Raw genomic sequence first — 12,163 nt, 5'->3', positions numbered from 1 at the left:
GAAGCCTTTAACCAGATCAGCTGTCCCCAGTAGCAAGTGTCAGGGGTGTCATGAGCATTCCATATAGAGTTACACATGGTTTAACTTCTCCGACATCTCTTTCACAAGTTGAGAATGTACAATAATGCTTTTATAATCTGGCAGGACTTGTTCACTGGATACTTAGGGTGCTTTTACATAGGCTGATGGCCAGTCTGAAATTAGTGCCGATCAACAATATAACAAGTCTAGTACTATTGTTTGTCTCCATTTAGTTTGCGTACTGTAAGCAACGGGGAGATGTCCTAATGACCAACAGAAGACTGTATGCAAATGAACTCTTAAAAAGCTCTGCCTCTAATGCTACCAGATGTAAGGTGGCTATCCTATAAGTCAATGTTCAATCTTAAAAAAAGGCCTTGAAGCATGACTTGGATAATAATTAAGCCAGCATCTCATCTGCAGACAGCTGTTTCAGGGTGATTGCCCCTCATCAGTGCAGAGCAGAGGGTATTGGCTTAACTGATGAGGGGCAATCACCCCGAAACAGCTATCTGCAGATAAAGTGCTGGCTTATTTACTACCCAAGTCATTATTTCAAGGCCTTCTTCCCAGTATTCTAGAGCTGTGTTGCCTGGACTATAAGGCCGCTCACACTGTTTAGGCGCTCGCCATAAGGAGATATAGTATCCCTTAAATCCTGATCTAGGCCTCTCACCCAGTAGGCCTCTGCATGATGAGGAGCAATCACTCTGAAACAGCTGTCTGCAGGTGAGGTTCTGGCTAAATTATTGTCCAAGTCACGTTTTAAAAGGTCTAACATTAACTTATAGTAAAGCTATCTTACATCTCGTAGCATTAGATGCAAAGCTCACTAAGAGCACATTTGCATACCTGCTTCCCAGAATTCCAGAGGAGCGTTGCCTGGCCTATTAGACTCCTGAAGCTGTTTAGATGCTCTCCATTAGGTGATAATAGTAATTCCCCAAATCCTGATGACCAACAAGCATTTTTATGCCTGTAAGACATCTGTTTGGTCTTTTGTCGGCTGATCGTTGGTGTGTTTACACTGGGCAATGATTGGGAATTAGCATTTTAATGTAAAAGGGCCCTCAGGAACCATACACAAATCTGTGACGAAGAACAGCTTTTTGGTATACAACCTTATGTAAATGTCACCACAACCATTTGGGGCAATTGGAAGTTTAAATGGTCTAACTACGTTTTTTGAAACAAGGATTTGGCAATGCAAGTGGCTCCATATGGAAAGGTATGTTCTGCTGAGTATCAGGGCAATACAAACCAGATGGAATTACCAGGAAATGCAACGTTGACGCCTATCGCACTCTATGCAGTGAAATTAAAAACAGATCAAGTTCACGAGGCAGTTAAAAAACAAGTTTCTACACTGAGTGATAATAGGACATTAAATTCATTCCAGAGCATCTGGGAAGGTCCTTCAGGAGAGCAAGTCAACTATGAACACTGATATTCTTTAGCACTATATGGAAGGCAATGATTTATCATTAAGACTACTGAAAGCTTTCGTGGTCATTTTCCTAGCAGCTCCAGTTAAAGCCAATAAAGACTACATAAAACTGAACTACAGCTCATTGAACTACTTTACTAGTGATATTTATTAGGTGGTATTTATTTCCAATTTAAGGTCATCTAAGCTAGTCCACTACTTAGCAATTACTAATAATTTCCACTTTCACTGTTACAAAAACGGTTAAAATAATGTCTGCGCTAAAAATATTGCACATTCTTGATATTCCCCCAAAAGCATTCTAATATTCTATGTATTTACCATAAGTTTTTATTTTTCTATTCCCTTTTAGTGAAATCTTGTGTCAAAAGCTGTGAAGGGGGTATCTTGGGCTGATTCACTTCTAAATGGGAGGCAGCTTGCCACAGGTGTAACTTTACCCCAAAGTCATGGGGACCACTGATCTTTAAAGTTTCCGGTATGTTGAGATGCAATGGATTTTTTAGCTTCCACATCGAAACTGACATCAAATGACAATACAACGCAAGTGAACTGGGTTTTACACATGGGGATTATGACAAGGATCTGCAAAAAAAATCTGTAGTGAGATAATACTGCCACATCTGAATTTACCTTTACTCCAAATTAAACATTACAATACTTTCAAAGTTAAAACAGATAAAAACAGTGCATCCAAGTTATTTAGAAAGTCTAAAAAAGGAAAAGTATAAGTATATTTTCTCACTTGTCGATTATCTACTAATTTAAATAACCCCAATATCTGCATCAATGTATTGCATCATGCTGTGTATGCATCAATGTATTGCATCATGCTGGAATAATAATGGCATTGTATTCATTTAAACAATAGCAATAATCTAAACCAAATTTTCTTGGACGTGTCTAGAACCCTGAAGTGATATGGTCATGTGCCAAAAGAACATTTAGTTAGAAGAAGGTAAAGAAAAAAAATAGTGGCACATCATCTCATAAAATATATTTTAAGCAAATTATTCTTTATGGAACAAAACCAAAAAAATTTGTCAATCAAAAATTTTAAAAACGGCTACCACATAAACACTGTGCACCCATCTAAGGCAAAATGAAAGCTTTCTTAATCAAAATATTAATACAACTGGGGGCATGCTTTACACCACATTTATTAAATAGTTACTAATTGTTTACACAACTTTGCATACATCAATAGTACAGGTGACTATAAGGAACTATGTAATATATTTTATTAAAACAAAAGCAAGAGGTCTGCTCACTCTAGTATTCAGTCTATGGAGAGAGGATGGGGAGGAGAAGCAGTGTGGAGACAAAATTCTCTATGATGTCCTGTATGGTGCTTCTGGGTGATTCTGAGTGAGAGTTAGGGAGCAGATTCCCCTGTATCTATGTGTGTTCTATGTGTTCTCATAGATCTACCTGGAGAATCTTACATTTCACAGACAAAACAAATCCTGTATATGGTAAGTCTGGTGGTCAGACTGCAGGTCACATGATCATGCAGCACCAGGAACGGAGTATTTTTATGCAGAATAAAGAGGCTAGTACAGGCTTTCACAGTACTACCCTAACCCTTACCGATGTTACAAATGGGGAGCCTAATAATAAAAAATCCAGAGTGATTCTTTAAGCATCTTACAAAATCTGTATTCAACTATTCAGAAATGAGGACAGCATAGAGAAAGTATGCACTTTCCTGCCACTGGCTGATAGCACAAGGCCATGATGGTTCCTCCTTCTTTACTCCCATCAACGGGTTGAACCTTTGGGCCATTTTCTTACTCACTTGTTTTGGGGCATTAAGGGCAGAAGAATCCTACTCAGGTTCACATCATCATGTGGAACCTGAGCTGGACCCATCACCATGGGCCATAAAACAGCAGCTGCTGTGGCATGTAAACTATTTGGATACTGCAATGATAGATTGGTGGGGTAGTAGGTGGAATAAAGGGCACATAAAGGATAACAAAAACATGAACTCTACTCACAGTGGGCTTCATAAAAGAAAGCATCCCTTTAGAAAATTTTTTTTTTTAATCTTGCTTCCCATAGAGATCAGATAGCAATATCTAAACTCCATTGTGAACTACTATGTGCAACAGACACCCGTTTTCTCTTAGGTCTGGCCCATAAGACCCAGCATGTGGTAAAGAATCAAAACTGATTTCTTCAATGAGAATCCAATCCCCTTCTTCCCCAAAGCATGGCATCCTATCCAGCCAACCAGTAAACTGCCCTGCACTGACCAGGGGTAAGAACTCTGAAACAGCTGTCTACAAATGAGTGTCTCTTTCTTTGGGAAGAGTCACTGGCTTGTCATGAAAGTTTTCTTCCATCTGGAGGGGACTATTGCTTGTATGTAATATTCGATATATCAGCTCAATATCTTCAATGAGAACCAGTGCTCCTCCAAAATAACTATAACTTTTAAGTTTCTAACAGCTTTTCAGGCTGACGGTCCCAATACCATGGATCAATTCATTCTGGAATATACAGATATCACCCTGAAAATGCATTTGTAAACCTAAGCAAACTAAACCTAACTAAAACCAATTTCCCCCTGTATCTGAAAGGTTGCAGAATTTTGCCTATCATCTGTTGGCCACAAAGATTCTCCAGCAATCCTACTTCTTTACTGATTTCTGGAATGTGACAAATTATTCACTACAGTAGTGTCAAAAAATAGTCGTCAACATCATTAACTTGATACATCACAGTTTTTTTAAGAAGTGATATTTCTACACAGCAAATCATTTACTTGTAATTGTAGTAGAGTAATAGAAAAAAAAACAGATCCAACAATTAGGACATGCATGCTGCTTATTCTGAGTAACTCAATCATTGATTGAGAGGGGCATGCTCAAGATAAGTAATGAGGCGTTAAATTGGTGAAGTCATTCACTTGACTTGCACATGTTACACATGTTGCACATGTTGGTTATACTGCATTTCCTTTTAAAATACTGGGGAAAATGGGTCATTCCAGACATTGTTTTGGACAAAGAACATACTTTGATTACAAAGTTGACTGGAGAGGGAAAACATATAGAGAAATGCAGCAAATTATAGGCTGCCAGCTAAAATGATCTGAAATTCCTTGAAGTGGTAACCACACCTGAAAGATGAGGAAGAAAGCAGGGAACTACTGTTCGAATGGATCAAAGAAAAGCCAAAATGGCAAAAGCTCAGCCAATGATCCCCTCCAAGAAGATCAAAGAAGATATGAAGTTATCAGTGACTTCTACTACAATCAGAAGACGATTAAGAGAAGCTAAGCTACCAGCAAGAACTTCCTGCAAAAAAAAAAAAAAAAGTCCTGAATCGGTTACAATTTGCCAAGGAACACATTGACTGTCCCAATGAGAAAAGATGCAACATTTTGTGGACTGAAGAAAGCAAAATCGTTCTTTTTGGATCTAGTGGCCGCAGCCAGTATTTTAGACAACCGCCAAACACTGAATTCAAGCCACAGTACACTGTGAAGACAGTAACGCACAGTGGCGCAAAAATAATGATATGGAGATGTTTCTAATATCATTATTTTGGGCCTATTTATCGCATACGAGGGATCATGGATCAGTTTGAATATATCAAAATACTTGACAAGATCATGTTGCCCTATGCTGAAGAAGAAATGCCCTTGCAATGGGCGTTTTAACACGACAATGACCCGAAACACAGCAGTAAGGGAACAACATCTTGGTTACAGACAAACAGGACTGGAGGGAATGGAGCAGCCACCCAATCCCCTGACCTCAATCCCATAGGGAATTTATGGGGTGACATAAAAAATACTGTATATGAGTCAAAACCCAAAAATGCTGAAGAATTGTGAGATATAGTCCAATCGTCCTGGACTGGAATACCTGTACAGAGGTGCCAGAAGCTGATTGACTCCATGCAACACAGATGTCTTGCAGTTCTCAGAAACAATAGTTATACCTCTAAATATTGCTTCAGAAATTCATAGGAAAGTGTAATCTCAAAAGATTTTTTTTTTTTCAGTTAAAACATTACATTTTTGAGTTTAAAAAAATATATGCTGGTGCAGCTATTTTTTGAGCAGCCTAATATTTCTTTTTCTTCACTTTCTGTAAAGTATTAACACAAACTGGATAAATGTTGCTACTGTTTTGGTTTGGAATTGAACATGGAATATTTCCAGTGTATTTGAATTTAAGGAAATAAAAGTAATTATAATGATTTTGATGCATTTGTATTTTTAAGCTCCTTGCTATTTTTGAACACTACTGGACATGGTGAACAAAGTCTGAAAAAACCTAACTCTATAAAGAAAATGTTGAGTACTCAAAATAGTTTATCTTGTTTGAACAAGATTGGATTTTTATGTCAACTGGCACCTTGCAAACAAGCAAAATATCCTGTGACCAGAACACACCAAGTCTATTTTCAGTCTACAAACAGATCAAGGTATTCTGCTGTAAATACACGCACGTCCAAGGTTGCTAGAGCCAGCAGACATCAGGAAACCACTTATCTGTTTTCAACATGCAGTGGGATTGATTTCTGTCCAAGCCAAAAGGTCATGGAGGTCACTAACTTTAGCAAGGATTAGAAAGATAACCTTGGATTTGCTTTAAAATGGCCTATCCCCAAAGTACAGTTGTGGTCCTGCTCTGGTTGTTTGTCATCTTTTTTTTCATTGCTGCCGCCAGTAGATCTCTGGGGCTTCCTGGACTATTTAGCAATCTTTTTCAGAGTATTGTATTACAAGGAAAGGGAAGAGGTTGGGGGTTTATGGTGCTTAATGAATGCTTCTATACAGCAGAAAAAAAAAGATGAACGCAGGAAGGGGTAATTCTGGACACGAACCTCTTGCAACAAAAGTCTATTCTTGTAAGGCTTTCTGGAAAGGTAGATTGTTGAACAGGAAACGGGAGAGTGTAATGACAGATGAGAGAGTTCAATACAAGAAAGGCATAAGAAAACAAAAGTCTTGTAGGGTTTGTAAACCATGCTCCTCGTCTGAAAATTAAAGAGACGACTATTAATGTGGTTTCCAGTAAGAAAACCAACTAAATGCAAGCAAATTGGATCATCTACAGAAGGGAATGAGGGTGGGAGTATATTTGTTCCTCCCACATTCAGCTTGCATCGGACTGTGTAATCAGGCTGGTACAAACGAGCACCGATGGAAGTGTTATCACTCATCAGGGCTCTTATGCTGATTTGATTCATTTTTCCATCACAGTATACACTGCTCTTATCCAGGGGTTATGACCACCATGAAATCCAGCAGTGGTGGCCGTGCTTCACACTATAGAAAAAGACACCGGCCTCTCTGGTGCTTTTTCCTATAGTGTGGGAGCACGTCCACCGCTGCTGGATTGCAGGGTGGTCGTAACCATGGGAAAAATAAGTGCATAATGCGGTGGGGGAAAAAATTACGCCAGCAAAGGAGGGAATATGGACAATCACAATACATTAGTAAGTGCCTTGTATTGGCTTTGTCTAGATGATAAATGCCATTTGCTGAAGTGAGACAACCCCTTCAAGATATAAGGATTGGGATAGACCAGCCATCAATGTCTGTCTTGTCACAGCCCCTTTAAGGGAATAAATGTATGGATTCAATGACTAATATGGAAAACGGATCCTAAGTGCTTGCACAGCATATCCTTGAGGTCTCACCTATATGAAGGTTATACCAATAGAGATCATTTATCTGCGGGACTTCAATGTTAACACATATTAAACTGATTTACAATGTTATTCAGATCATTTGTAAAGACAATTAAGATTAAAAGGGGAAAGAGGAGAATTAGCAGTCAACAGTCTGCGGCCGTCATAATAAAATTCTTTACTGCCCTCCCCCTGTGAACCCTGTTCAAATGAGCAATTATTCTCCACATACAAAACGCTGCAGTCAGCAAAAGAACCAGAGACAAAAATGCAACCTACATAAGATATAACCTGACTATGCTTCACAAGGGTGAAAGAATTTGAACTTAAATATTTGTTTATAGCAATCATGGCATGTAGCCTGGAGCATTAAACCATAATCTGCAACACATTTAGTTAAACCATTCTTCGAACATGAACATGGCCTCTTAAAGGGAACCTGTCACCGGGATTTTGTGTATAGAGTTGAGGACATGGGTTGCTAGATGGCCGCTAGAACATCTGCAATACCCAGTACCCATAGCTCTGTGTGCTTTTATTGTGTAAAAAAACAAACTAATTTAATACATATGCAAATTAACCTGAGATATGTCCTGTCTCTGAGATGAGCCAGGGACAGGACTCATCTCAGGTTAATTTGCATATGTATTAAATCTGGGTTTTTTTACGCAATAAAAGCACACACAGCTATGGGGACTGGGTATTGCGGATGTGCTAGCGGCCATCTAGCAACCCATGTCCTCAGCTCTATACACAAAATCCCGGTGACAGGTTCCCTTTAAAGAGGACCAGCACCCAAAATATGTTAGTGCAGAAAGAAATCTTTTATAGGAAATCTGTCACCAGACATAGTGCCTTGTAGGGCTAGGTCAGCTGAATTTAATGATACCTTTCACTTAGTAATCCGTTGCTTCATTCTGGATAAAAAGTACTTTTAATATATATGCAAATGAGCAGTTAAGTGCACCTTAAGTCCATGCCACTCTGTGAACCTTTGCCCCTCCTGCTTCCTCTGCCAGTCCCTCCCTCTCCTTTATCGACAGGCCAGGTTCTTGCACAGTCTCGTTGCCTGGCCTTGATAATCAACCAGCATGCAAGCTGGTGCAAGTTTACCCTATAATCTATGCCACGTTCCTGTCGTAGATTATAATAAATGTTATGGGCCAGCTAAGACATCCCACAACGCCAGCTAAGACACCTCACAACACCAGCTAAGACACCCCACAATGCCAGCTAAAACATCACACAACGCCAGCTAAAACATCCCACAACACCAGCTAAGACATCACACAACGCCAGCTAAGACATCCCAAAACGCCAGCTAAGACACCTCACAACACCAGCTAAGACCCCACAACGCCAACTAAGACATCACACAACGCCAGCTAAGACATCCCACAACACCAGCTAAGACACCTCACAACGCCAGCTAAGACATCCCACAACGCCAGCTAAGACACCTCACAACACCAGCTAAGACATCCCACAACGCCAGCTAAGACACTTCACAACACCAGCTAAGACCCCACAACGCCAGCTAAGACATCACACAACGCCAGCTAAGACATCCCACAACACCAGCTAAGACACCTCACAACGCCAGCTAAGACATCCCACAATGCCAGCTAAGACACCTCACAACACCAGCTAAGACCCCACAATGCCAGCTAAGACATCACACAACGCCAGCTAAGACATTCCACAACGCCAGCTAAGACACCTCACAACACCAGCTAAGACCCCACAACGCCAGCTAAGACATCACACTACGCCAGCTAAGACATCCCACAACACCAGCTAAGACACCTCACAACGCCAGCTAAGACTCCCCACAACGCCAGCTAAGACATCACACAACGCCAGCTAAGACATCCCACAACACCGGCTAAGACATCACACAACGCCAGCTAAGACATCACACAACGCCAGCTAAGACACCCCACAACACCAGCTAAGACATCACACAACGCCAGCTAAGACACCCCACAACGCCAGCTAAGACACCCCACAAAGCCCGCCACTTTGAAAGTGGAGAGCCTTGTCTGAATCCCCTAAAAAGTAGCAAACTTTTGCACAAGTACAGCATGTGCCAAACTCTGGCAACTTTTTGGCACCGGTATTCTGGTTCACTGGGGATGATAAATGTCCTCCTATGTCCCAAATTACATTTTTCCAACTGTTGTCACTAGACAATGTGCCCAATGGAAGCCCTTCTGTCTGCCCTCCTGCCTTGCACCCATCTACCTAACATCAAGGGCACCCCAGCCACCACCATGCTGGAACCCCAGAAAGTCCAGGGGAATAAAGGCTATGCCCTCCTATCACTGCACGTATGGCCACCTTGAAGACTACCCACCATGACCACTCCCAACCTCCATCGAGCCACCAAAACTCCCCTGTGACCCGATGTGATGCACATGGACATGACATCACTGGAAAATGGAAAGAGCTGCTTGGACATGTGACCACAGCCCAGAACGGTAAATAGGAGTAATAAAGGTAAAAGTTAAATACATTACAACATCACAGCTACCTTCATAAATCGGTATTTTATTTTTAGGCTGTTGATGCTAACTGGAAAACCCCTTAAAGGGAAGTTTCCAACAAAGTCATAAGCAAGAAAATAGTATATTTTACATGCCAGCAAGATATATATAAAAATAATGAGTAGATGAGAACTATGTAAATTAGGCTACTTTCACACTTGCGTTTCGTGCGGATCCGTCATGGATCTGCACAGACGGATCCGTTCAGATAATACAACCGTCTGCATCCATTCAGAATGGATCCGTTTGTATTATCTTTAACATAGCCAAGACGGATCCGTCTTGAACACCATTGAAAGTCAATGGAGGACGGATCCGTTTTCTATTGTGCCAGATTGTGTCATAGAAAACATTAACTTACATTGTGTATCAGAACGGATCCGTTTGGCTCATTTTCGTCAGACGGACACCAAAACGCTGCAGGCAGTATTTTGGTGTCCACCTCCAAAGCGGAATGGAGACGGAACGGAGGCAAACTGATGCATTCTGCGCGGATCATTTTCCATTCAGAATGCATTAGGTAAAAACGGATCCGTTTTGGACCGCTTGTGAGAGCCCTGAACGGATCTCACAAACGGAAAACCAAAACGCCAGCGTGAAAGTAGCCTTAGGAATAATACTGAAGACATGGAATAGTAGCAGTTCCTATGACCCTACTCCATGAGGACTGTTCTCTGTAATGAGCCGCCCTGTAAACACCGCAGGATGTTCTATCGGTAACAGGATCAGCCGCAGTGATAGTAATGGCCCAGTAAAACAATAGACAAGCGTATAATATTGTGTTTCCAGGAAACGCTGGCGGGCAGATTACACTGCACTGTAAATCATACATACCTCGTGTTCACTTTGACAGGGGTCTTCCTCCACACATTTTAGATTTACGATATGAATCTCTTGGGGTTGACTTATTGTTCCTTTACTTGCGCAGCCAGATAAAATATTGTAGCTTTCCAGAAAAGCTTGGACAGGGTGATCTTCAGTAACAGGTGACAGCAGACATGTAGCTTTAGGGATAGGACCTATTATACACAGAGAGGAAACATTAAGTACAATGCGATTATATAACATTTTATCATTTGATAACTTAAAGGGGTTATCCCATGAGTAATGGAAAAATCAGACATCATATAGTACGTGACAGTCTCTTTCTAACAAACTTAGAACCAGCCCTGTTCCTCACATGGATCCAGAGATCTCCTCATTCTAATTGCTGTGCTAGATTTATTTCAAGCTGACAGCTCAGGGAGCGTGTCCTTTTTGCTGCAGCCGGCGGCAGTTGAAGGATGGCACTGAGCATGTAAGTAGGGTCGGAGTGGCCCACCAGATAACCAGAGGATCCTCTAGTGGGCCCAGGCTTTAATGCCATAGTGGGCTCCAAAGGACCAAAGAAAAAAACATTTGGAACTGCCTTTGGAGATAATCACCTGCCAGTAGGATCTATTTCTTTGATTCAAAACCTATTCAACGTTATTGGTGATATAGGGACTGGGCCCCAAGAATAATTTACTTTGGTGGGCCCAAGGAACCCCAGACCGACACTGCATTTACTGTATGTCAACCTCAGTGAGCAGGACAGAAATTTTAAAAAAAAAGCAAACAGCAGGTGGCGCTATACAGATGGTTTTCAGTGAATAACTCAATGGCTATACAAAACTTTTCATTAAATGTAATTACAAAAAAATTCAAATAAAGTAGCTGGTTTAAAAAGTGTAGAATATTTTTTTGTAGGACAACCCTTTTAAATACAGAGTATTTCAGCTTGAACTGGACAAGAACTGAAACTCAGTTGTAGATGCACTGCAGCCCATCCGCTGCAACCAGCTATTGTGAACTGCTAGGAGCAAGAAGGCAACAGAAGTAAAGCTGGTTAAGCCTCTTCCAGTCTGGGTTTCGAGCCCTGGACTCCAATGCTATAAGGCTGAAGGTATTCAGTAGTTACCAAGAAAATCGTGGGTGAGCCACAAAATATGCAAAAAAGTGTCGTTTGTGCCATGATGGATAAAATAAATGTGTTAGAATATGTTGAACCCTTAATGGGATGGTGCTAAGTTTGAAATGAATCCCTATCCTGTGGATAAGTAACTGATCCATTGGGATCCGTCCTCTGGGACTCCTACGATCTTGATAAGGGGGTCATGTTTTTCCTATCTGATGGAGCGGCAGGTAGAGCATGTGTCCTGCAGCTCTATTCATTCTCTATGGGACTGCTGAGCTGAGCTTGGCAATTTCCTGAGGTCCTGTAGATAAAGAATGGAGCCACAGGGAGATGAGTGAAACGGGACCCCCATTCTCAGGGTCGGTGGGGGTGCCAACAATTGGACCCCTACTGATGAGTAAGTTATCAGCTCTCCTGTGGTTAGGGGATAACTTCAAAACTTGGCACAACCCTTTAATGCATTGTAACAACCAGTGATTTAAAAACATTTTTCAGTAGGAAACACAAACTACATGTGGCATACATAGTACGAATAATATACCAATATAGTCATCTATA

At 41.0% G+C, this 12,163-nt stretch overlaps 1 protein-coding gene across 3 annotated transcripts in view; it reads right to left on the bottom strand.

The window, feature by feature from the left end:
* TGFBR3 (transforming growth factor beta receptor 3) overlaps positions 1 to 12,163 on the bottom strand; it is a 200,036-nt gene that overhangs the window by 125,357 nt on the left and 62,516 nt on the right. For all 3 annotated transcript variants that reach the window (XM_040408413.1, XM_040408414.1, XM_040408415.1), the window contains exon 3: positions 10,504 to 10,688. In XM_040408413.1, the coding sequence (XP_040264347.1) occupies positions 10,504 to 10,688 (185 nt within the window). The remainder of the gene's footprint in view (positions 1 to 10,503; positions 10,689 to 12,163) is intronic.

The sequence above is a fragment of the Bufo bufo genome, chromosome 9, assembly GCF_905171765.1.
Source record: "Bufo bufo chromosome 9, aBufBuf1.1, whole genome shotgun sequence".
Lineage (NCBI taxonomy): Eukaryota > Metazoa > Chordata > Amphibia > Anura > Bufonidae > Bufo > Bufo bufo.
Note: the sequence above shows the minus strand (reverse complement) of the source record. Positions and strands in the feature narration are given on the sequence as shown.